General features: G+C 50.4%; 1 protein-coding gene across 1 annotated transcript; it reads right to left on the bottom strand.

Moving 5' to 3' along the window:
* Positions 1-1,710: 1,710 nt before the first annotated feature.
* On the bottom strand, positions 1,711-25,174 carry P4HB (prolyl 4-hydroxylase subunit beta). Its single transcript, XM_078611057.1, has 11 exons — positions 24,899-25,174; positions 19,851-20,057; positions 18,835-18,968; positions 17,086-17,223; positions 15,730-15,834; positions 10,999-11,124; positions 8,383-8,583; positions 7,990-8,110; positions 5,242-5,423; positions 4,847-4,930; positions 1,711-3,194 (listed from the first exon to the last, which is right to left on the bottom strand). The coding sequence occupies exons 1-11, from the start codon at positions 25,047-25,049 to the stop codon at positions 3,114-3,116; spliced, it is 1,530 nt and encodes a 509-aa protein (XP_078467183.1). The 5' UTR covers positions 25,050-25,174; the 3' UTR covers positions 1,711-3,113.
* Between the last annotated feature and the right edge of the window lie 1,956 nt (positions 25,175-27,130).

Raw genomic sequence — 27,130 nt, 5'->3', positions numbered from 1 at the left:
GTGACGCAATGTTAATATAAATAACTTGAAATTGAACCCTATCCACAACCTCTATCACCACCCCTAATGCTACGCCGAACAGTACACCTATCGCTAGCCCGAGCACTAATCCTCCGTACCCCCCGTGACCCGAGCACTACCCTTATCTCCCCAGCGTGGACAAGGTTCCGAGTTTGCACATTGCCACCATCAATGCTCTCGTGCCAGGCTAGGTGCACTGTGAGAGATGCTGGGAGCCTCTCCGCCGAGACCCAGGGGGGGGGGTCCAGGGTTCGTGTTGACTGCGTTCCTCGCTCAAATTAGCGGCTGTGGGGCGGGGGTGAGGGATGGCGGGCGGAGGGGCGAGGGGGGGGGGTCGTGGGTTCTACCCCCCCGCTACCCCAGAGCTTTGTTTAAAGTTAATCTGTTCCAATAATAATCATAAATAATCATCCTGGCGCTCTGTTTACTCAAGAAAGCCGCACGGAGTCTCGATACTCATTGCCGGGTCGGTGCGGTGGCCTCCGTCCGGGATTGGTTGACCTCATGAGGGTTTGGGTTCTGGGGGGGGGGAGACACACACGTGGCAGTAGTAGGCCTTCGCGACCAATACCATCCATATTCTTGGTTCTTTCGGTAAAGTCACGTAGATAGAAAATTTAAAATTAACTTGAATACAATTTTTATGAAAAATAAATTCTAAAATTAAAGCAAAAATAACCCGCGATGTTTCGATCGCGACAAAAGCGGTCTTCATCAAAGTCTGGGGAGGTCGTGGTTTTAGCTTTGCAACAACTGGAGCAATATTTGCAGCATGAAAAGGGAGCGATGGCTTCATTGCGTGCTGAGCTCCGATCCTGGACCTCTCCCCCGTCTCCTTTTCACAGCAAGACTCTCGACACGATGATGATTTTCTAAATGCGATTTGTACCTTTGATTGAACTATCGATAGTTCAATATTAAAGGTCCTATTTTTATTTACCGTGTTTTTTCTTTGTGGCCTGGGACCGTTTGGTTGTTTTTACTGCCTTGCCCAACTGTAGATAAATCTGACAACTTACTTTTCTAGTGACTAGCTCACCCTTTTCTGTTTTGCACTCCTATCGTTTTTGTTTTCCGTTTTAAGTTGTTGACCCACCCCCATACTGGACATCTGTGAAAAATAGTCATAACTCATCGGATTCCTCCAGTCTAAATAAAGATTCAGACTCGCTTACAAGAGCAACAGCGTTCAGCTCGGCCGACTGTTTGCATAAACCAAAACCCCGTTCACTGAAACCATCGGACATCTTTCTCCTCCTGGCCAGGCCAGGCAAGGCCCTCACGTGTCTCCCCCGAGGCTTGGTCAGCGCAGGTTCGTGAAGGCAGAGACCCACCAGAATATTGGAGCAGGGATGAACAGCCCAGCAATGGATTTTCTGCACTGCCCTGTGGCACAACACCACGTGTCCTCACAGCAGCCACAGCTGTGTGTGTGGCCACCACACCTGTGTGTGTGTGTGGCCAGTCCAGGCTCAATCAGACTTCGCTTCCGAGACCCGACGAGGTCTGGTCCGGTGCGTCGTGGGCGATGTGGGAATAAACCGCGAGATAAAACCACCACTTTGGAACACAACCACGTGATGAGTGACACCAAGCGATATGTAAAACTGGGAGAAACAAAGTCACGTGAAATCAAACCCTGGCAACTGAAACCCCGGCAAGAAAGCACGAGAAGCGAGACACGTGATGTCGTAGTTGCTGTTCCCTTTTATTTGCATCGCGAACAGCGACCCCCACCCCAACCCCCCCCCCCTACGCTCCCTACAACGACGTAACCCGCCTCAAGTTACTGCCATGTACACGCGCACGGGTACACACGGGCCAATGTGGCGCGCACACACACACGCGCACGGACACACCTGGTACAAAGACAGGTACACGTACAGACACACACACACGTGTGTACAAGCACGGAGGTACAGTCACAAACAAGCGCAAAGACACCCGCACACATCCCTGAACACACCTGGACAGACGGCACAGCCATAATGAACACACAACACCCGGACAACACCCGCAACCTAGCCAGAAGTTTCTGCGCTGTTACAAAGTTTACAAGAGAGGCGCAGTGAGCGAGGGGGTAGAGCACGGTGAGACGGGGTAGGTAAGCGAGTTTTATATTAGTCCAACTTGTTAAATTAGCAGCCAAACGCTGCCTCCATGGAGACCCGCGTCTTCCCCGCACCTCACCCTCCGGGGCGGAGCAGATATGGAGCTGCGTGGAGCATTCCACTCCGCAGTAATGTTTTTAGGTGGCACCAAGCAGAGCCTGGAGGCCTAGAGAAGGGCTCCACTACGATCCATCACCAGAATCAGCAGCCGGTCGTGTGGAACACCGCGCGTGCGTTAAACTTTCACTCGGTTGTCAGGGAAAGCAGAGAGACGTTTACAAAATATGAAGCACGCGGCGTTTCACTCAACCAACCACAGGCAGTGGCAACTCCTTTCGGGAAGCCACAGAGGCCAAGGGATTGAAAGCTCGAGGGGATTGAGGGATTGTTAAATCGAAAAGAATCGGTGGGAATGCCCAGGGAGGCCGCGGATTGGGAGACGGGCACCAGACGTGGCCCACACTCCGTAGAGCGTTCACATTTTTACATTTAATCATAAAAAAATAATTACCTGGTGGAAGGCAAACCCCAAAACAGACCCCGCAGGAAATCAGTACAAATTAAAAAAAAAAGAGACGGATTTCTTCTTCTCTTAAAGCAGACGGGAAAGGGCGCCGAGGATTTTCCGCGAGCTCTAGACACTTTGCGTCCGCACGCCCAATCCGTGGAATTCATTTACAAGGAGGCATCTCCGACGCCACGCGGGGAAACACGTGGTGGGGGCAGGGGCCAGACGTGGCTTGGCGACGCGTCTTGCCAGCCCAGCGGGGGAAAAGCAACGGAGAGACCCGACACCAGGTCGACGGCGTCACGGGGGACGGTGGTGGTGGCGACGATTCCCAGGCACTAAGGGCCTAGGCTGGACAGGCTGAAGCACGGCACAGTAAGAGGGGTGTGGGTTTTGCATTTGACATCCATGGCCTAACATTTACATACACACGAGGGGGAGGTTCATTACAAAATGGGGGGCCCCGTGGGGGCCTACAGCTCGTCCTTTTTAATGGTGTCCTCTGCTTCCACGTCGTCACTGTCGTCTTCCACCTCCTCCAGATCCTCCAGCTCCTGGGTCAGGGGTTAAGGGGCACAGGAAGGTCAGTGTCGGTGGCGTTCGACGCCCGTTCAACAGCACTGTTGACCAGTCTTAAGATTTCATTTCATTATTTTTACATATTCGCCAACTTCATCCCCCTGATTGTGCTATCGGTGTCAAGAGATCAGACGAAGAATCCATTCCAAACTCTCACAGAGCAGTTCATCACTTCACGTTACAGAACGGCCCATGGAGTCGGACATCGCAGAACTAATTCTGAGATCATTAGCAATTTAAGGCCCAGGCACAAGCCACAATTGGACACAGACAGGCACGTACACACACCACACATGAAGATCCCCCATGTAAACCACATATGCCGCCATTGGAGCAAGTGCTATTCGTGAGTAGCACCTATGAAGGCGGGCACGGCATCTCTCACAGTGCACCTAGCCTGGCACGAGAGCATTGATGGTGGCAATGTGCAAACACGCCCGAGCCCATGGCTGCTTTAGTCTCCCCAGTGCCGATGTTTACGCACTGCACCAGGGATTTGATAAACACCGAGTCGACCCCATACAAGCACATACGCGAGCGCACATGCTCAGGAATGGGTTCGTGTTGTCACACGCACAAGGAATGGCCCCACGCGCCCCACGCGAGGCCGACCCTTGGTGCTTCGTGTCCAAGTCTCCCCCCCCCCAAACCCCTCTACTCGCCAGGCCCCCGCCTCCTTCCACCTATACCCCCATATCCCAATATCCCCGCTATCCCCCAGTTTGTGCTCCTTGCCAGGCCCCTTCCCCAACTCCCTCCACCTGGCCCCCACGCACCAACCATCCCTGCACCGCATGGGGCGGTATGAGCGCGTGGCAGCGTCAATGCTTCCAGCCGCCCCTCCTCTCCGTGTTTACCAGCCGTTCAAGTGGTAATCACAGGGGACCCCCCCCCCCCCCATTGTAGATGCACGACCCTCCTTGTCATTACCACCATCTGCGCTAACCCTCACGGCCTAGGCTGCTGCCGCAGGTCGTCGGGGTTAACCGACCGTACGTCAGCGCGCGCTGGTCAGTGCGGGTTGGAGCATAGTGCGGTTCAACTGAATTTCCCTGCACTGTGTGGCCAGCACCACGCCTCTCGTCACCCCCAGCACTGAGCTGGGCAAGAACCAAGACCGGTGCAGATATTCGGCTATGGCCAGGAGTTACAATAATGTTTCCAGATTTGCCAATGGTTCTAAAATTTTACCTTTTAAAATTAGGGCCCTGTAATAATACAAAAACAGTCTATGGTAAATTTCAATAATGTGCCAATTTTCAGGGTCTCAAGAGGTAGTATATATGTAGAACTTCTTTCGCACCATACGTAGCCAACCGTGCTAATTGGAGGTGGGGGGGGACCGCCCCCATTCCCTTGCAACCATCACCGAGCCAGTTTCTGCAATGGAGTCATTTGCAGCTAATTTTTCATAATTGGGGATATTTTAGCCAATACCAGTTACATTGTGTGTGTTTTATTTAATCTATGCACGGGCTCCCTTGCAGAATAGGAGAACAGACAAACTCCACGCAGAAAAGTGCCCGAGTCTGGAATTGAACCCGGGCCCTTTCTTGCTACGGGGCGCGCAGGTGTTCCCACCTCACCACCCTGCCACCCGTGGGTCATGGGTCGGGGGTCAACTCACGTCCTCGCCGGCGCCACCCTCGCCTCCGCTCTCCAGGAATTTGACGAAGGCGTCCAGCGTCCGCTCGCCGTTATAGTCTACGACCTGCGGGGGAGGTACACGCACACACGCACGTAAATACAATGGTAAAGATCCCCCCCGTATAGCCTGGATAGACTGTTCAGATAATCGTCACACGTATCCACCACAAGCGGGAATTGAACCCGGGTGGCCGGGCTCGTAGCCCAACGTGCTAACTGCTACGCCACCGCTCTCCGCTAACTCGCACGCGCACTCGCAGAGACGATCTCCCCGCCTGTCTGCTGACACTCATCCTTACAAGAACACCACGGCCAAGTGGTGTTGGTGACCGCCCAGTAGAAATCCAGTGCGGCGTGGCCCGGAGCGGGACATACCTTGCGGCCGGCGGCGGCGGGGAAGAACTTGAGCGTGGGGAAGCTGTGCACTTTGATGCCGTCGACCTCGTTGGCGGTGGAGTCCATCTTGGCGATGACCACGCTGTCGTCCTCCTTGAACTTGTCCCCCAGCTCGTCCCAGATGGGCACCAGCTGTTTGCAGTGGCCGCACCACGGGGCGTCTGTGGGCAACGACACACGCCGCGTCGCTCGCCAGGGTTCCAACTCGGTCGCCCCAACTCGGGGGGGCTCCATACACACACCTCTCTCTCTCTCTCAGGAAGACCCGACTTGGTGCCCAGGCCTGTAACTAACTCGCCGCCCCATCAATCCCATTCATTATAATAAGAATGTCGATGTATATAGTATCTCAATGCTATAAGCAACTCTAAATGTTGTACAGGATAAACTATATTAAATAATGTGGAGGCAACAGCAAACATCTGGGCAGCTTGCCAGTAACCTAGCACACATTACAGTAAAACGTAAAATGAAATTGGATTAATATTGGATAAGAGATAAATGCCAAAATTCATGATCTGACCGGGGCATATAAAATACCCTGCTGTAAGGGGAAGCCAATTTAACACACGGTTATGATCTGTCATAACCTGCACGCCAAATCTAAAACACTTACAGACAAAAGGAGGATTTATTGTCACAAGATTGATGCTGCATCATTTGTAAACTTTGTTATTTTACATCTTGTTCGGAGTGTTCAGCGCTTCCGTGAGCCTCAATTTTTCTTGAGTACTGCGGCATTTTGCAACAAGTATCAATCCACCAATAGCAAAGATTATATTGTCTCAGTCACGTGATTCGATAAGAGTACGGCGAACGTAGGAATCCACCAGACTAGTCGAATCGAAGCATTGTTACTCCCCTGCCAGCCAGCGTACCTACTCGGTCACCCTCTTTGGGGCCCTGACCCAGAAGCACATTCTTCACTACCGACCACAATCACCGCAAACTCTACCCTCCACTCCGAACCTGACGACGCTAACCGGACTGACTGCACTCCATCTGAATATCACACTTGGCGCTGCGTCGCCCACAATTTAAGATGAAATCGATCTCACTTTGCTGACAACTCTCGCACAGGAATTTGCGCCTGGCAGTGCCCAGCTGTCGGTAAAACCCATCGGCAGTGGTGGCCGTGGCAGTAACAGCGGCTCGCGCCAAACATGGCGCGGTCCGTCAGTGGCATGGTCACATGTCGAAGGGCTGGCTCTCACCGCACCACCCTTCACCCGCCCTTCCCCGGGTTCGCGCCGAGACGGGCGACGAAGCCTGGCCCCCCACGACAGCTGGCGCCGATGCCATTCGGCGCAAACCTCGATCGACGGCACGAGTCCCAATTTCACGCAGTGGGGGGAACCTTGGGAACGGTCGCCATAAGCGGCGTCGGAAACCAGAAACGCCCTGCTGGTGCAGCTGTGAGCAGCAGCCAAACGAGTGATGCAACGCGATGGTTGTTTGAAGGATACTGCCATCCTAAAACGCAAGGCCTGAGATGATCGACCCCCTTCCAGCTATTTTCTAAATTGTTATAATTCACGGTGGCAATTTTACTCAAGAATCGATTGCTTTTTTGTCGTGTTGACCATCTCGTTTGTGTTGGTGCCAGAGGTCGCAACCGGGTACCCGATACCCGTGCCCTACCCGATACCCGGCTACCCGTACCCGGTCAGGTACGGGTACCCGTTTGCGACCCTGGTGCGGCCGGGTACGGGTACGGGTAAGGAATCAAAACCCGTTTGCGACCTCTGGTTGGTGCTTCTCGTTTTTCTTTGGTCTCGTTCGTACAGCTTTGTTTCTTCTATTCAGCTCAAAGTGACACAAGCACATCCTTGGCATATGCTATACATCTCCAGCATCATTGTCGAGCCAGACGCCACGTATTTACTCATTGCAGAGTGAATACAACTACACTATTTCTATTCTACCAGGTAAGGCCCAAAACGCCCACCCGAGCACCACTGGCCCAAACGCTATTTGTGTTGTGTGACATTTAACGCCGTGGAGTATCATTACCCATGCGTGTGACCTATTGGGGCATGCAGGGGTGCACAGGGGTGGGAGGGAGGGGAAGGAGGGGCAAGAGCAGGTATGTGCACATGGGGCACATTTAAGGGTGTTCAATTGGATCACCCTGCCACCCTCTACCATTGTACTACTGTGCCACCCTGCCACCTTATCACCAAGCCACCCTACCCACTGCACCAACCTACCACCCCACTACGGGACTCACGTGATATCCTACCACGTGCCACCCTAACCACTGTATCAACCTACCACCCCACTACGGGACTCATGTGATATCCTACGTGCCACCCTAACCGCTGTATCAACCTACCACCCCACTACGGGACTCATGTGATATCCTACCTCGTGTCACCCTACCCACTGCACCAACCTACGACCCCACTACGGGACTCATGTGATATCCTACCACGTGTCACCCTACCCACTGCACCAACCTACCACCCCACTACGGGACTCATGTGATATCCTACCACGTGTCACCCTACCCACTGCACCAACCTACCACCCCACTACGGGACTCATGTGATATCCTACGTGCCACCCTAACCACTGTATCAACCTACCACCCCACTACGTGACTCATGTGATATCCTACCACGTGTCACCCTAACCACTTTCAACCTACCACCCCACTATGGGACCTCTCGTGATGTCCCACCACCATGCCGTGCGAGTGTGGGAGGTGGGGGAGGGGCCACATACAGAACTCGACGAACACGTTCTTGCTCTCGTCGAAAGCGATCTGCTCGAAGTTCTTCCCCACGAGCACCTTGACGGAGTTCTTATCCCAGTCCTCGGGGATGTCTTCACTCATGAGGTGCGCCTGGGTGGGGGTAACAGGAGATTGTGGGGTGGGGGGTGAGGCGTTCGTGAGAGACGGCTCAAGCCGACACACCACGCCCTCCCCCTCGCCCAACCAACAGTGGACAGTCGGGTGTGGAAGACGGTGTGAAGAGCAGGGTGTGACTGTTCAACACCCTTCCCTCACAGCGGCAACCCAACCCACCCGACCCAGCAGCTCAACTGAGCAATACCGCTGCCAAAATTCCCCACCACCCCAACTCCTCCCCCCACTCCCACCACTCCGAGCAGTACCTTGAGCGCCCCGTTGAGGAAGGACCTGCAGAAAGCGATGAGGTTCTCCGTGCTGAGGTCGTTGCTGTCAGGCTTGTACTTGGACATCTCCTCCTCCAGCATGATGATGCGCGCTGCGGGGCACTCCTCCTTCTTCAGCCCGAAGAACTCCAGGATGCGCAGGTTCTCAGAGTTGTCCACATCGATGTAGATGAAGAGGATCTGCAGGTGGACACGGGGACACGCGCGTGAGAGGCGGCCGTTGAGTTCCTAGTGGCGGCTACAGCGTCCTGCTCGTCATTACATCCTGGCTGAATCATTCAGGTCGGCCTGCCTACGATCCGTCCTGGATTTTAAACTGGGCTGGATTGCACGAGGAGCTCCCTGACCCTCACAATATATTTTCACATGCGCGTTCAGGTGCACGGGTTTAAGGGGCGACGTTTAAAATCGGAGAAACGACGTGGTGTCACGCCCCCGACGACGCCTACCCACGAAGATAAAAGTGGGGAAAACGAGAGAACTCAAGGGAACCTCCCTCCTGGCACGTAGCCTCCAAACCTCCAGCCAGAAGAATGAGGGCAGGTCACACACGTTTCTTTACAAGCAACGTTCACCTTGCACCGCAATAAACGCTTGATGGTAGTCTCAGCCACGGTGGCTGGAATTCAGTCCCTTTCTCTCGGAAGAATTGGGTGAGGGGGTCTTTGGATAATAATAGTTGTTCTCGCAGCCACGTTGTTGTTTTTATGGGACCAAGGGGCAGGCCACGTGTAGGCACTGCTCAGGGCACGATAGAAACGGCACACGGGGGGAGAGTGAGACGAGAGGGTAGGGCAAAGGCGGCACGGAGATCGGGGAGGCCCACTGGGATCGCGAGCAAATCAATTATCCACGGTCAATCCAAGTTGTCGCCGTCCCTCGGGGTCTTATACGTAACAATCCACCCAGCACCTGCACGAAAGAGAGTTTCATCTGGCACGTTCACTCGTTTGACTGGACCTCCTTAATTATTCTCGTCCATGCTGTTTTGGCAAAACATCTCAAGAGATGTATTTTTGTTAAAATGTGTGTACTGCTTTCAATGACGGACAAGACCAGGACCATCGCTGCCAGGCGTGGTCTCTCCGTGGCAGCCTCCACAGTCTGGAAGGTGGCCATCATCCACCGCTGCACATTCGTAGCGGCGTTCCAAGTACACTAACATTTAAGAGAGACTTAACGGCACCACACCTTTTTTACTATCATCGTGTGTTTTTTTGTTTGCATTTGACTGCAGGTATTGTGGTTAATGCAGACACGAATCCTCGTAAAAAAGGTTTCAGTTTTGTTGCAACAAAAAAATGGAAAAACCCTATTTTTATATTTTGGTACTGGCAAAGGAGGTCCAATGATGTAGATGCTCACCCCGAGGCCTCATTACTTTGATAGTGCATTGTCTGTGAGCTGTACGCCTTTTGGCGTCCTCTGGTCGAGCACCAATTGGATCAAGGCTCAAAAGAAAGCCGTCCCTTGGTGAGGACCAATCAGTTTCAAGGACAATGCATATATTATCATCGCGTGTTTTTTGTTTGCATTTGACTGCAGGTATTGTGGTTAATGCAGACATGAATCCTCGTAAAAAAAGGTCTCAGTTTTGTTGCCAGAAAAAAGGGGAAAAACCCTATTAGCACCACACCTCTCGCCTGGCTTTCAAGTGACGTGGAGTTTGGCTCAGAGCCTCGATTCACCGTCATTTATGTCCATGAATAATCGTGCGCATTATACAAGGAGTGATTGTTGTGATTATTATTAGAGGTACACACGTGGCTCGGATGTCAGACACCGATACAGCACCACTCGGACGTGGGGTCCGAATTTGGGTTTTAGTTGCAGGTGATAAAACCGGATTCTCAAGTGTGACGAGTTGAAGGTCTCAGCCCAACAAGACTTACACAGAGACCCACAGATTTACTAAACTAAAACTATATATTAAAACAGTTTATTTCGCCAGATAAAGCTCACGGGAGCTATCAGCTATTTTTCAGAAGCGACTTGGCCACTAATAATAGCTCAACCAAGTGGCTTATCACGTGTAAATCTATAGCAGCCAAATAATTCAAAGGTATGTTTATAAATGTGGAGGTAAAAACTGGATGACCTGGAGAAAAATTCACACGGCCGCGGGGAGAACACACAAACTTCAAATATACAGGCGTCAGGGTCGGGATCAAACCCACAAACTCCTGCATACCAGGCGAGGCAGATAATGTCTCACCACCACAGCACCCATACACATTGAGTTGTAATTACACTGGGTTAATGGGGGTAGCGAGTCACAGGTCTAAGCCCAGATAAAGAGATCTACTGGACTGACTTCAATGGTAGTTCTGTGATGTTACATTCCGGGACCATTTTGTGACGAAGAGGGTGCGCACTGGCATGACACCAATAGCAGAATTGGAATATAAATAGATGCAAAAGCAAAGGAAAATGCCAACATCACAAATACATTTCCAACAGAGGCAAGAGATAACACAGACTATGGTAGGTGATATGGGTACCTGGGTAGGTATCAAGAGGGACCAGGGTGCCACGGGGATCAGGGTGACATGGTGACATAACAACGGAGGGGGTCACAGGGAGCAGGGGCCTCACCTCCCCCCTGAACTCCTTGGCGGCTCCGCGGAATTGGTCGAGCCTCTCGTCGTAGTCGGAGGACGACTTCCCAACGAAGAGGAGGATGTGGCTCTTGATGTCTCCACCGAAGATTTTGGGAGCAGTCTGTGAAGGGCCAAGAGGGTAAGGTGGGGGGGGGGACACACACAGGGACAAACCCACACAAAACACGATCCTTTATGGCAGGCCCACAACTTAATTTCCACAAGGTCTGTGGCCACACGAGGCCCACCGCTTTGAAAGTATGACCCACATGTATCCATCGCTGCAGGCATCTCAGCAGTGTGTCTACCATGGAACTGCTACCCGACTGGCAAGCCATAGAACAAAGATGATAACTGCATCGTGCGCTTTCAGGTGCGTTTGCGGCCGTCTGGAAAGCTCTTCCTTCCGATATTAGGAAGCCACTAGAGTTACGCACTTTATTAATCTGGATTGAAAACTAATATCTCTAGAACTGCTTCTTGTGTTTCGCTTGTTGTCCTTCCCCTCGCACCTCCAATGAGCACGGTTGGTTACGCACGGTGCGAGTTAAGTTTCACATACAAACATACATCGACGTGTTTCGAAGGAAAAAGAAACTGGATCGCATAGAATTCACAAAAATCACGAATAATTTACTCACAGACGCACGGTATGACACGTTTATTGTCAGCTCGAGGATCAAGTTTAATGCTAGGAGCAGCGTGGGGCTGAGGTGTCAGGAACAACGTGGTCTCCCAGAGCAGCATTGTATCCACGGTGTCTCATTCTTTTAATTGACTGCATTAGAAATACTGGTAAGTGGCGTACAATTACAGACACGCGCAGCACGCGCGACACGTCGTGCCAAAACTGCACGCGCGTAACATTTACACGTCCAAAGCCACGACACGCAAACACAAACACGGCCCCCAAACGCAAACAGCAGCCGGTCGACAGAGCTAACCACACACACACATTCCCGCCACGATCTAAAACCAGCCGGTGCTGACCGCCCACGGATCAGATTGCTCGTTATGTGATTAAATCATTTCTGGCCACGGTATTCAATCATGGGAGCGGCGCTGGGAGGGACAGGAACGCAGCCCCGAGTGGGGGTGTAGCATTGACCCGGCGCACCCCTGTGAAATGGAAACTTTAGGAAGGGCAAAACAGACACCCGACCCTCACCCTAAAATTAAATCCCAGGCAATGGCTGACATCAACCTTTAGTCACAGGGAATTCAAGTCATGGGGTCGGTGCTCCCTCGCTGGACTACCCACCCACCCTTCCACTCGATCGTGTTCTGGAAGCAAACTTTCACTTTGAGCGTCGAGATAAATTAAATGAACGTCGTGAGAAGCGAGGCAGACTCGACGCACTGCCCGGATAATGGGTTCTTTATTTATATCTGCAAAACCAATTTCACAAAAAGCATTTCCCTTTCTAGCAGCGGCGCTAAAACGCAGGCTAATTTTAAAATGGTTTTCACCGCAAGGATCTCTGCTTTTCGGTGCCGACCACGGGCCAGAGAACGAACGCATTCACCGCCGTCCGGTACAGCGGAGCTGGGCGAACAAGAGCGGCGTGGTCGGAACACGCCGGCGAGCGCGCGACAAATAACAGCTGATCGAGGCTCGTGACCGGTCACACATCGGCATGCCCTCCGCGAGAGCAAGAGAGTGGGCGGACGTTTTGCGAGCGAGCGCCGAAACTGGCCGCCTGGCTCGTCAGGTCGGACCGCGGTGGGGGCCGCGATCCAGATGCCTCGGCGAGGACGGCGACGCTCGCGCTCAACCATCCCATGGCAGCCAGACACGCGGACAGTGACGGACGCACGAGGCAGACACGTGGGCAGTGACAACCGCCGGCAGTTATCACGCATCTCCGCCTGGCCCATTATTCGTCAAAGCATTTGTCCTTCCATCCATACGGCCGCTAACGACGGGGAGCCTCCGACGACAGAAACCTTTAACGAGGCTGCACTGTAGCGAGCGATCACTGGGTGGTACGCCGCGCCAGGCTAGAGAGGCCAGGTGTGACCCGCACTCACGCTGTGGTGCTGCTTCACACCAATGCGGGGGGGCTGGATGTGCAATGTATTCCTCTGCTCCGGTGCACGGTGGTTATCCCACGTTAAAGCGTGTTATTTAATGAACCGCACAGGCAAACGATTGAGATAAAGGAAAAGCAACTTTATAAATAACGTGCAATGAAAACGGGCCATTGCACGAAATATCGGCCATTATAGTTTTGTTTTCTTTTAAAGGCTATAGTGTTATTGACAAACGTGTTTAGTTTTCGTTATAGACACAAGCGATGAGTTTCTGATGAAGAATTTTACATTTACACTCTACAACAATGTAACGTGTTATCACACGAAACACTAGTGACATCACTTCCCGTGATCTCATGTTTTTCTGAACAATCCCAAACAAAAACAAACAAAACTCGATCGTGTAATATTTTACAGCTGGCCTTGAATTTAGGATTTTTCTAATTAATCTCAAAAGACCGGACTTACAAGACGGTCAGATCAACGCACCGATGAAATCGATCCGACTCAAATCCAACGGTGCACGCAAAACCCCTCGCTCAGCAAATTGATTATGTCCAATTCAACAAACGACATTCAAGGTTCATGGCAAAGACATGCAAAAGTTATGTTCATGTCCGGAATTACGTGGCGCAGGTGGATGGGCTATTTGATGGACCCAGAACTGAATTAACCAAATGGGATGAGAATTCCAGCATAGATTAATAAATTAATTTAAAAAAAATATGGCACAGACGAGACCGCGCATATGAGAAAGTAAAAAAAAAGAGTACAAGAGAAGAGAGCAGACGACAAGAGGAGACGGTACAAGACGGGAAGAGTACACAACGAGCAGCACAACAACAGTGCACAAAAATAACAGCACAAAAACTACAAAACAGTATGGAAGATACAAACAATATGGGGCAAGGTACAAACGAGACATTACGTAAACGGTAGGCGCGTGTAATCAGTAGGCGCGTGGCGTATCATCGGTAGGCACGTCCAATCGGTAGACGCGTGTAAACGGTAGGCCTGTGTGAAGCCTCTGCTCACCTCTCGGCTCAGACGGGATGGCAGGAGAAGTCAGGAGCGAATACTGCCGGCCAAAGTGCAGCGAGAGCAATTTTGTTTTTAAATGGTTGGCTCCGGCTTTCCACGTGGCGTTTGGAGCCAACGAGGCAGGGCAGACATCCACCGTGTCCGGTCAAAGTCGCAATGCATTGAAGACACAGGATACATTTATGTTAATAAATGCTTGTCCTGCAACCAATTTGAAAAAAAGGGCCCGAGTTAATTCTGCATTACTCATTGCCGTGTTAAAGAGAAACTTTCAACAATTTTAAAAAAGTCACCAAAATGCACTCTGTTCGACAGAATGGGAGAAAGCCGGTTAAATGTTCTAATCGTCAGGTAATTGAATCGTCCCAGATGAAGAGTAGAATCACTAGGCCCGCAACTATTGATGCCCTCCCTCGCGGTTATTTGACGCCACAATTCAAGTACAAATTATTTTGCGTCTCGTTGTCTTCGCATGTGTACATCAGCCTCTTTTCTCTTGCTCCGCTAGGCTGAACGTAAGATGGGCATCTCATTCGCGTACATTTCTTTATCAATCATTCTTGCACGCACATGAATGGATACACAAGTACCATGAGCGTAAGAACTGATTTTAATGCACTTGTCATTACCTGCCCGTGGGTAGCTACCAAAGAAGACATGTTCGTCATTTTGGACCATGTCCGGCTTTTCTAGTCGAAGCAAAACGTCGCGAGCAGCGCCCTCGGGAGCGGGGGTTCCACGCAGTGAATACCGGGGAGCGGGGTGCACAAACGCGCCAAGTGGCATGCGTACGCCGCAGAGGTCAGGGGTCAGGGACAGGAAGGAATCTGCCCCACTCAGGGTGACGGCCACACCTCCCACGGGCCGTGCAAAGCTATACGTTTCAGCGAAGGCTCCAGACGCTTGTAAACGACGCAGCGCATCGTGCATCCTAACCCTCCACCCCCCCCCAACCTCCACCCCACACCACCCCAGCGCCAACTGCCGTTCCAGTTCCGCTATTTTTAGCCAATCTCTTGGTAACGGTTTGTGACTCGCAAACAAAAATGGAATCCATGGGTGCTCATCTTTTTAGACGTTGTAATTAAACAGGCGGCGAGCAGCTGTAATTAAAAGTGCAATGCGATGGTGCTCTTCACTGCGATCTTAATTGCGTATATGTGCCCACGATGCAGTGCCCGGTGCTGACACCGCCCTGGGAGTTGTCACTATGAAAGTTGAGCCTCCAGTAACCGAGGGCAACCCTCACCAACATTGGCCTATGCACAATTGCTGCAACAGATGTATTTGTTCAATCTGGACTCATTTGATCGCTGCTCCCCTCTGGTGGGTGGCCAAATGGGATGGAAAATTCCAACCGGACCACAGAGGTCACATGACTAGATAAGGCTGTGCGCTCTGCAGACCAATCGTCACTCATCTAACACTATTAAACTATACTCCGATTTTTTTTTTCAAGGTGGCTCGATGACTATGCCATTGCCATACTATGTCATCACGTGCTGATATCAAAGGCACCGCAGTTGATGGTCGCCCTGGTGTAGCAGCAGCTAGGTTGACGGAAGGGTGGTGGTGTGGTGGGGGGTGGTTTGGGTCGGGTAGGTGGTGCCGTGATCGCCGTGCGCGACCGGCGGGTGTCGTCGCCTCGCACCTGCTCGGTGAACTCGATGAGCAGAGGCAGCTCGTTGGACTTCACGAACTTGCGCAGGCCTTCCTTGCTCAGCTCGCCCTCGTACACGTTCCGGCCCTCGTCGAACTGGAAAGCACGCGACGTAACGGCACGTCAGACGGAGCAGGAAAAGCAACCTTTAAAACTCATCTTTATGCATTATGATTTCCTAGTTTTTTTTTTATTCTCATTTCCTGCAGATACTGGATGTAGTTTTAAGCGAAACGTCGTGTATCTAATTGCTATATTTAGTTGTGACAATGGTTCTTCAATTTACCGGTGAGTTGACACATTCATAATTGGCACATCAAAAAACTTGTACACCTGACAATTACATTTGTTTGGCATCTTAGGTGGCGGATGGTCTTTCACACAAATTTGGCCATATAATTTACGTGGCATAACCCAATAACAAATTAGGAATCACAATGCTGGCTTTAAAAGCCGAGGCATCAACAATCTTTAAGACATTGCGTCGCCATGACCCCATGTGTCGCGTTGTTACCAAAAGAAGTTGTGCGCAGTGATGGCAGCAGCCCCAAAATAGCAGCGCGCATCACGAGTTACGTAGGCCAGTTAGCTCGCTACATTCACGCCACGAATCAGTTTCACTGTGGCCACACGCGCAGTATAAATACCACACTCGCATCAGCATGAGCTCAAGCCGAGATGCCGGGGGTGGGGGCAGGGAATGAGAGGGGTTGCCGAGCGCCCACCCTCATGCTCACACCTCCATCCTGCGACGAGCGCGTGCGTACGACCAGGGACAACGCGGAGAAGCGAGCAGAGCCATGGGGAGGAAGAGTGGAGCTACGGGGCACAAGCAGGAGAGCCTCCCGAGCGGGAAGCGAACACCGCGGGGAGCACGAGGAAGAGCAGGAAAAAGCTGTGGAGTGCCAACGCTTACAAGCCACGCGGCCATGCATGCAGAGTGCCAAAGGGGTTGTCTTGAAAAAACTAGATAACACACAACATATCTTCATGTACACAGTAGGCTTTTGTGGAGCGTAAGAAAACTGTACAGCCATTGTGCTGATGATGCAATATTAACTATTAAAAGTGGCCTGTAAAGTCTTCCAACGAAGCCAGCACGAGTTATCTTAAAAATACACACGTGCGAGTTATCAGGTTCTTCCACGAAATCCCTCAAACGAGAAACAAGACGAGTCTCCACGCAGCGCAGCACTCCCCGGCACGCTTCAGCCACGTCGTTGACACAAGATTTACAGCCGTGAGCTCGTGCCAAGGACGGCACACACGTGTTTACGTGCAACCCGGCACGGCCCGAGCAGTGGCGGCAGGGTGGGGGCCAGCGAGGGGAAGCGAGGGGGTACACACCTTCTTAAAGAGTATGACGCCTTCTTTGGACACCTCGTACTGCGTGAAGGCGTCGTCTGATGACGCGATGCCGAAGGCGATATCGTCGATTCCGTCGGCCGCTTTAAGGAACACCTTAGCATCCTCAGCCTCCACATCCTGAGTGGGGGAACACCACCACAACGTCACGGCTCACTCTATCCCACCACCGCCACAACACAGCTCACACGGGCTTCGTGTACGCACATGGGTCACAAACGCAACACGGGTTACACCCACACAACAGGGCTTCCTCCAACACAGCTCACACCGACAACTCATCATGGTTTCACAGCACCCTCACTTGCACCGTGACAGCCACACAGCACAGATCGCACTCGCGTCCACGCGGCACCACACTCCACGATGGCGGCAGGAACAGCACGGCACCGTTTTATCGTTTGCACACAACTCCCCCTTCTCAGTCCAATTGCAGTGGGCAACTTAACTCAACATGTCCTGTACCTTATGCAGGCAAACTACTTTATTGGGATTAGAGCTAGATATCATTGCCCCCCTGCTGACAGACTAATGTCCCAGGTCACGCTTGCAAATGAGAGAATCAAAATTTCAGAAAAAGTCTTTCCAAATATGCTTCATTTAAATATTTGTATTTTATGTTATATTTTTTGTTTTTGTACATGGTTTAATTTTTAATCCCATGCACCGACTCCGATGCCACTTGAGGGGGACATTTGAGTCGTTGGTGTCAATCGGTGCAGATTTCCCGCACACAACTTCACTGTCGCATGTGCCATGGAAAACATGCAACTACATGGCTCCTATTGAGCATCGTGGCTGCTTGTTACCGAGCCATCAAACGCATTCACGTTCCACGTCTGTGGCAAAAAAATGCACCAGTTCGGCCTACATTGACAAATAAATGATAGGAAAAAAAGCAAAAAAAAGAAAATGACAATACCAAAAGTTTATTAATTACTTCTAGATTTGAAGCTTTCGTGACTGCAAGGATTCATACTCTTAGGTTTTTTCGGTAAAGGCACGTAGGTAAAAAATCTATAATAAAATGCTTTTTACAAATAATAGAAATAATAATAGAAATAAAATAATAAATCGCCACGTTTCGAAAGCAACACAAGTCTCCGTCATCAGGTGGGACCGTCACAGCTAGATTTACTGTATCAAGTGAGGCAATATAAGAGTATGTATTAATTACTCTTTGGTTCTTTCGGTAAAGTCAATTGCTGAATTTCAGCAATTGTTTTCTTGCTGTGGTTGTCCCCACCTGATGACGGACGCTTGTATTGCGCCCGAAACGTCGTGATTTTATTTTTATTTTATTTATTTTTATTTTTCACCTACGTGATTTTAACGAATGAACCAAAGAGTATGGATCCTTGCAGTCACGAAAACTTCAAATCTAGAATGTATTAATTACCTTCGCAAGGAGCGATATCTGGTTTGGTATCAGAAATCTCCTAGCCGCCATATTGGACCAGGATTCCAGGATCACTACATGACCGTGCAAACAATCAGTGCGCATGTTGCTTGTGCAACACCATCACCCCCACAACGTTTCAAAAACGGTTAAGCACCAAGTTGCTCTGGATTGCTAGACAGCCACAAGCAGGTTTAGTTCCTCCAAGGACAATGGCGTTGCATGGAACGCTGTTGTGGGAAAGCGGCAGTTTATTTCCAGAATAATCAGAGCAATGATGATGGTGGTGAGACCGGGTGGAGAGGGGGAAAAGAGGGGCGGGGGGGCAGTACCTTGAAGAAGCCGACGACCACCACCTCGGCCGACTCGATGAACTTGGCGGTGGCAGCGGCGTCATCCAGAGTTGTGGCGGAAGGCCCCGTGCGCTTCTTTAGCCAGTTCACAATGTCGTCCGCCTGCCGCCCAGCTTAACCGCACACAACCCACACACAACCGCACACTAAGCCCACTGCTACGTCCAACATGGCCAGACACCCAGAAATCAAACTAAGGCTGCCGAGTTTGAAGCGCACTGTGCTAGCCTCTGTGCCACCGCCCCCGCGTCATTGACACAGTTGTCTTCTCGCGCATGTCTAGATTAATAGAAAAAAATTACATGTCTATGTCCATATTAGATATGTGTGCTAATAGGGTTCGTCCCCTTTTTTCTGGCAACAAAACTGACACCTTTTGCAAGGAATCATGCTTACATTAACCACAACACTTGCAGTCAAATGCAAACAAAAAACAATACTCTGATAATTTATGCATCGTCTTTGGAACTGATTGGTCCACACCAGAGACAGCTTTCTTTAGAGCCTAGTCTCATATGGTGTTCGACCAGATGACGCCAAAAGGCGCCTCTTGGAGTCATCTGGTCAAACACCATATGAGACTGGGCTCTAAAGAAAGCTGTCTCTGGTGTGGACCAATCAGTTCCAAAGACAATGCATAAATTATCAGAGTATTGTTTTTTGTTTGCATTTGACTGCAAGTGTTGTGATTAATGTAAGCATGATTCCTTGCAAAAGGTGTCAGTTTTGTTGCCAGAAAAAAGGGGAAAAACCCTATTAGTATATTTTGGTACTGGCAAAGGAGGTCCCGTGATGTAGATGTGTGGTGGATTGCTTCAAATTCTCCATTGAAATTTCGGGTGAACAATGAAAATCCTCGAAGAGGTTAATGCGATAAATGTTCTAAACGTGAACACAAACCAATGTCATCAGCGAATAACGGCAAAGATACAAACGTAGGCACACGCACGAAGGCACTTGTACGCCTTGATGCAGCAGCAGCAACCCGTGCTCACCCGCGTACTCCTTGGCGTTCTTTGCGTCGCCGTCCTTGAAGAACTTGATGGTCGGGTAGCCGCGCACGCCGTACTCCTTGGCCAGCTCGGTCTCCTCCGTGGCGTCGACCTTGCCCAGCCGGATAGCTGAGCCCTCGGCCTTTAGTGTGCCGGCTGCTTTGGCGAACTCAGGTCCCAGGGCCTTGCAGTGGCCGCACCATGGCGCATCTTTGGCGAAAGCAACAGCGGCGGCGTCATTAGCGGTCACAGGTGTGGGTTCGTCCACATCAACGCGAGAAAGAAACTTTCTGGTTCATACTCTTAGTTTTTTCGGTAAAGTCACGTAGGTAAAAAATGAAATTAAAATTAATAAAAATAAAATAATAAAATTCACGACGTTTCGGAGGCAACACAAGTCTCCGTCATCAGGTGGGACCGTCACAGCCAGATTTGATACCGTCACAGCCAGATTTGATACAGCAAATCTGGCTGTGACGGTCCCACCTGATGACGGAGACTTGTGTTGCCTCCGAAACGTCGTGAATTTTATTTTATTTTTATTAATTTTAATTTCATTTTTTACCTACGTGACTTTACCGAAACAACTAACAGTTTGAATCCTTGCAGTCACGAAAGCTTCAAATCTAGAACTTTCTGGTTGATGATTCAGCACTCAATAATTTACTCCAGTCACTTGGTCACCGGTGATCAGTTGGCTCCTCGCTCGTCTCCCACTACTACCGTGGGTATCACTCCAGTGAACTTCACTCAGTCTTAAGCCACCGGTGAGGAACTATATTGGTCAAAGTTTGCTAAAACCATTGGCACGTATAGATAAAATGTGGCAATCTTGTCAGGTGGTGGACAGTAAATAACATTAATTTTGGCATACAACTACCATGTGGCACAACCCAAAAATTACAATGGACCGTGTTAACTCTTATCTATTACAACTGTTCTGTTTGTCGCTGGCTCTTTGGCGTTTTGGGCCTTTGGTCCAGTGCACAGCAAGTTGTGTTAACAAGACACCACGGTACAGTGCGGTGGGGCCAAGGGACTAGGGGCAAACAAACTTGTTTGGAATGGGCCGCCCTGTATTTTCCAGCTGGACAAGTAATCACTGCAAGCTGTGCACGGCCGATGGTGGGGGGGGGGGTCAAAAAAACCAGGATATTAATAGAAAAATTAAATATCACTGGCTTTATATAAACCTGCAAGTTAATTCAAAATTAAATATCAAAGGATGAAAATTATAATTCGTCGCGGTCCACATGTGAAAGCGAACAAATTTGTTTAATGGGCTTAAGAACCCACATCCCGGGACACGTCACAGGCCCCAAGTTGCAGGCCCCGCAAGTTAGGGGTGTTTACACAAAGGACAAAGACGTGCCATACAGGACAAAGACAAGTGCCATATACCAGTAGTCCACATTGCTAAAGAGCACATTCCTGGTGGGAAAATGTTGCAGCTTTTTGGGTCAGGATGGCACGAAGATATATATTTTTTTATGGACACAACGGTAATTAACACTGCCTTATTATAAATACATGGGCACGCATGATGTTTCAGGCAATGGTCCATCTTCAGTGTAGGTAGTCGAGAAATTGCTGACACGCTTTACACTGTGGCAGCTTTAAAAGCGGACAGAGAACCACCTACAATGGTATTCAACTCTGTTGACTTCAAAAAATGTAAGGCCCCAAGGTATAACATTTACAACTATAAGCCCATCCCTCGGACCAATCTCCAATCTCAAGAAGGGACACTAGCTTAAACTGGTCACGTAAAACTGGTTGTGCTACAAGACCGGTGTTAAAAGTGAGTGTGGAGAGTTCTAAATTTATTTTCACCGCAAATGCGGTATCAATATTTGAGTCCATTAGAGACAAATGTTCATGCAGCTGGCACCCCAATCCCACCGTCAGAAAAAGACTGATCTCCAAGACTCTTACAGGAGGCCCCTGCAATGTTTAATGTGGTAGGAAACCAATTACCAAAACACCCACGCATACGAGAGGGTACCACTCAAATGTCCAAACGTGGCTTCAATAACCCATTGCTACACTCATCTGGTCACCTTGTGTATAACACATGACATTCCCAGGAAATCTCCGGTATATGTTAACTGGGCTCAATTTGAATTAGCTTACGAGTTCTAAAAGGGTTATTTGATTTAATGCAAATAACCAAATCTCAATTCTGCGGGTTAATGCGGGGGGGGTGTAACCCAGATAAAATAAAATCTGTCATTTACCTACGCAAAATGTGAAACAAGACAGTGTTGCACTTGGTTTTAATGCACTTTTAAGTAATCAGCTTACTTTCCAACAAAATGGTAAAGTCCTGACCCTTGAAGATAGGAGCAGCTAATAATTAAACCAGCGTGGGCGTTAAGATATGAAACAATTTTGTTTGTAACTCGGATAATCCGCAACCAGGATAAGCCGCCCACAGACAATTTAGGGTTGACTGTGGGCCAACTGCCCTTTGCAGCTGCAGCGCAACCATCAGATTAAGGTTCAAACAGCATCTGTGGCCTGCACCAGTATCAGCCGGGTGACGTGGAGCTTGTGTCAGGGTCACCCCAACACATCCGCACAGGGGACAGAGCGTCGCGACTCTAGGAAGTGCCAATATACGTCGCCCGAGATTGGTCTCTACTTTGGGTAAATCAACCGCCCTCCAAGCTGTGTTGTTGACAGTCCCCTGCGCAAATCTGCGGCAAGCCAAACTGCGTGGCACTCAACCGACATACAAAGCCACGTCGCCAACCATCGCGATTCATCGAGGTCTGCAGCAGAGGGAGGGGTTACACAACACGTGCAGCAGGACACGGAAGCTTCCTGCAAACGCAACAAGTAAAAGCACGCCACGTGTAACTCGCCCCTGCAACAATGGCTGCAATCGCCGAGAATAATTACGCGACTTCGACGGCGAACCCTGGATATTGCACAAGTAGAGTAATTATGTGTTGCCTGGTGAATGTGTCAGAGGCTTTTTTTGAGGTCTCTGTGTAATTAATGCACGGATGATACCCACCCCTCCCCTGCTGCCTGACGCGACCCAGCTGTACGTGCATCTAAACATTTCGGCAAACATCTCCTTCCCGAGAAAATTCCTGCCCCACGACCGCCTCTCCCCCATCTTCTCCCGGGGTTTTCATGTGTTGCACCCATGTCTGGGAACTCTTCCGGTCATAAACTTTATAGGGAGACAGAGCATCAATCTCACCATATATCATCTCCCCCTCTTCACCTGTCTAACTTTTCTCCACACCTGTAACTTCCCTCACATCTTCCAAACAACGCGCAAACCCTCAACCCTCACTTTCCACACAACTCTCATTCGCAGCTCCTTTGCGCCTCCATCAAACCTCCCTTCCACACTTCTTCCCCAACTTTCACACTCCCACACTTCTCTCACCTTGTCACCTTTGCACGCACACACCTCCCACTTCCTCCACGGCTACCTTCACACATACCCTTCCCTCACCACCGACCCTGCCTGCTCCACACCAGTCAAACCAGTGGCCAACGTCTCTTCCCGTCTCATGGAATGCAAATTAGGCATTGGTCAACGTGTCACCACCACCCACAGGTAGCCCCTCTACCCCACACGTAGGGCCCTGGGCGAGAAAAACCATGTGCACTGGCACTGCTGATTGCTGCCAGCCTCTTCTGCCTGTCAATGAGAATGCGATTCACTCCAGAAACAAACGTGGACTCAAAACACGCACATTTAATTCAACCCTGCCTCGCTGCAGCCGCGCTGCATTTGCGCCTGTAGTTATGACGCCTCCACGACTTGATTTGGAACTTTGGTCACTGGGTGAGGCAGGAGGCGGCTTTGATTGAAGGGTTGGGGCGGGTTTAGCGGTCTGCAAAATGTTAACCAGCCCCTAGGTAGGTTACCCTGCTCGCAGGCGAGGTAAAAAATATAATAAACCTACAGATGGGTAATCCTGCTTGCAGGTGAGCTAACTCAAGCCACTGATGAGTTCATCAACCCACAGGTCAGTGGACAAACCCAAAGTGGAGTTATAATAAATTAGTTGGTCTTATATAGGTGTCATAATGAACTCTGGCGAGTTAATTGGCTCAGGAAAGTTACAGAGCACACAGGTGAGCTAATTTACCATAGGTGAGTTACCCAACTCACAGGTGGGTCCATGATGCTGAGCTCCACCAGAGCTCATACCACAGGGGACGTGCATTATTGGCTGGTTGCATGGAACGTGTTAAGTGACCTTTTCACCCATCCCTTGAACCAAATCTTATTTCAATTACAAAGCAGTGCAAAGTGCAACTTTAGCTGTTCTGTGCAACTGGTCCGTGATGGGGGCTGGTGAGGCCGGAATTGAGAGAGGCCTGATGACATGGGTATCTGAGTCAGGTCAAATCAGATCACCACTAAAGCTTGGTGGGTCTTTCACCGATTGAGTGAGATCACATCATGGGAGATCCCATGATGTAGATCACATCAGTTAAGATCAGGGACGTGTCAGGCGAGATGATTACCAGGTCAGGTCAAACTCAAAATTTCAGCAATTACTAGCCAAAAACAGGGTCACGACAAATTGTAGTCATATTCTTTGGGTCTTTCGGTAAAGATTTAAATTTCAAGTCAAGATTGTACGAGGTCAGCCGAGGTCCGGATCAGACCAGGTTGGATCATTCGCAGGTCAGGCCAAATATCCAATCACAGCCAACATTGGAGCCATGTCCAACCAAGACCAGCTCTGCTTAAGAGCAAAATTGTCCCAAGCGATGATCTGGGGCCATGCCAGGTGCGATTATGTCACGCCAGGTCCAGCCAAAGAAAGAGCTCAGCTCAAATCGCCATCGAGACTCAGCGGAATGAGGCCCAACTGTGCCACATCACGACAGCCGATGTCAGGTTGTGTCATGTCAGGAAGAGGCCAGGTCAGGGTTTGTGAGGGCGAGGAGATGCCAGTAGCTCAGAGTGAGGAGGGTGCCAGTAGGTGTGAAGATGTGCGATAGGAGGAGGAGAGTGAGGAGACACGGGCCAGTCGATGTGAGGTGAACAGCGAGCGCTGCGGGCCACTCACAGAACTCCACGAGGATGGCCGGGTGCGCGCTGAGGGCCTCCGCGAAGTTGGCGCCCGTGAGCACGAGAACGTCCTCCTCCTCCTTGACCTCGCCGTACGATCTCGCCACGCAGGCGGCCGCCAGCAGCAGCAACGAGGGCAGCAGCTTCATGTCGGAAGGCGGGAGGCAACGAACTGCAACGGAGGAGCGAGCGGACGAGCGAGAGTGGAGCAGAGCAGCGGCCGCCGAGACGAGATGGAGGAGCCGGAGAGGGCGGGGCGAGGCAACGGGCGGGGGGAAGTGGGGTCAGGGGGCGGGGGGGGGGCGAGGGGCGGGGGGGGGGCAGGGGGCCGAAGGGCGGGGCTGGGGGGGGACGTGGCACTCACGCCCGAGGAACCGCTACTGCGCATGCGCCGCTCGCGCGTCGGGGCCCTCCTCGCGCATGCGCGGCGGGGGGGGGGGTGGCCTCAGCGCGCGCGCGCGGCCCGAAAGCGGCGCGCGCGCTCCGAGGGGTGACTTGGCCGCGTCTGATTGGTCGGCTTGGTGACGTCACCGCGGGACGTGGTAGGTGGAGGGTTTGGCGCTTGGTTCGCACGTCGGCGCGGGTCGGTTACGTCATCGCGCGGGCACGCCGTAGACGACGTGACGTCGTGTCGCGCCTCTGCTCAAGACGTAAGCGCGTGGCGTCATCGCGGGCGTTTGACAAATGACGTCATCGCCAAGCAACGAGCCGGGTGACATTTTGCGTGGTGGTGCCGATTTTTTTATTACACGCTTTTTTATTTAACTCACTCTATTGTTGGTTCTTTCGGTAAAGTCACGTAGCAGAAAAACAATAAAATAATAAATATATAAAACAATAAAATTATACAGCAATAAAATGTTCTTGCTGTGGTTTTCACATCTGATCATGATTATTTGTGTTGCAATCGAAACGTGAAAATGTTATTGTTTTATATTTTTATTATTTTATTGTTTCCCTTCTACGTGACTTTACCGAAAGAACCAAGAATATGAATCCCTGCAGTCACGAAAGCTTTAAATCAAAATTTAACTCATTCTGTTGTATCCTCAAAAAATCTTGCAACTCAATTTTTCCCACTTCCCAATGTGCTATGGACTGCGAACTTGGATGCTTATGTCATACTGATGACAAGACTATTCTAACATAAAAATCTAAAACATTTTAAAACGTTATTTTACACGCTTTGATAAACTCACTGTCTGTTGTCGTATCCTCAACTCTGTTGTTGTATCCTCAAATCTTGTAACGAAATTTTAACCCACTTCCCAATGTGGTATCGACTGCAACCTTGGTATACGTATGTCATAATGGTGACAATACTATATTCTATCATTAAAAATAATATATATTTTTAAACTATCTTTTTTACATGTTATGTTTCGGCTTGGGTCTAATTGTCCACGCTCAACTAACGTTGGCTGTAAATCACCACGGCCCCTTACGTTATGGCAAGCTTTGGGGCCACTTCCTGGAGTTCTGCCATTACTAGTACGGTACATTTCATAAAAGCGTGTTTTTTTTAAGTTTGCTTAAATATTCTTTATTTTTTTTTACACGCTTTCATTTAACTCACTCTGTTGTTGTCGTTGTTGTATCCTCAAATCTTGTAACGCAATTTTAACCCACTTCCCAATGTGGTATCGACTGCAAACTTGGTATACGAATGTCATAATGGTGACAATACTATATTCTATCATTAAAAATGATATATATATTTTTTAAACATTCTTTTTTCATGTTATGTTTCGGCTTGGGTCTAATTGTCCACGCTCAACTGACCTTGGCTGTAATTGGCCACGGTCCCTTACGTTATGCCAAGCTTCGGGCCACTTCCTGGAGTCGTGGAGTTCTTCCATTGCTAGTAGATTTCATTAAAGCTTTTTTTAAGTTGTTTTAAATATTACTTATTACGGTGATAAACTCACCAGCAACATGATAACACTGGTAGGAACCTCCTGGTGACACCAAGCCCAGAGGGGATTATTGTGTCCGTCCGTCCGTCGTGCAGGGAGGGGCTGGGTGGGGAGGGGCTGGGTGGGGAGGGGCTGGGTGGGGGGTGGGAGGGGTGGGGCTGGGTGGGGGGTGGGAGGGGTGGGGCTGGGCTGGGTGGGGAGGGGCTGGGTGGGGAGGGTGTGGCTGGGTGGGGGGTGGGAGGGGTGGGGCTGGGTGGGGAGGGGCTGGTCACCCCGTGGTGCCCTTATAAAACTCAACGTTTAACCTACTCACA

The sequence above is a fragment of the Lampetra planeri genome, chromosome 35, assembly GCF_965212315.1.
Source record: "Lampetra planeri chromosome 35, kcLamPlan1.2.h2, whole genome shotgun sequence".
Lineage (NCBI taxonomy): Eukaryota > Metazoa > Chordata > Hyperoartia > Petromyzontiformes > Petromyzontidae > Lampetra > Lampetra planeri.
This window is presented reverse-complemented; position numbering and strand designations above follow the sequence as displayed.

Excerpts from the sequence above, each read along its gene's own strand:
- P4HB (XM_078611057.1), bottom strand. The coding sequence starts at position 25,049 with ATGAAGCTGCTGCCCTCGTTGCTGCTGCTGGCGGCCGCCTGCGTGGCG. Across the intron at positions 18,969-19,850 it reads GAACGCCAAGGAGTACGCGG|CTGGGCGGCAGGCGGACGAC; the intron begins GTGAGCACGGGT and ends TGTGCGGTTAAG. Across the intron at positions 15,835-17,085 it reads GCGTCATACTCTTTAAGAAG|TTCGACGAGGGCCGGAACGT; the intron begins GTGTGTACCCCC and ends CGTGCTTTCCAG.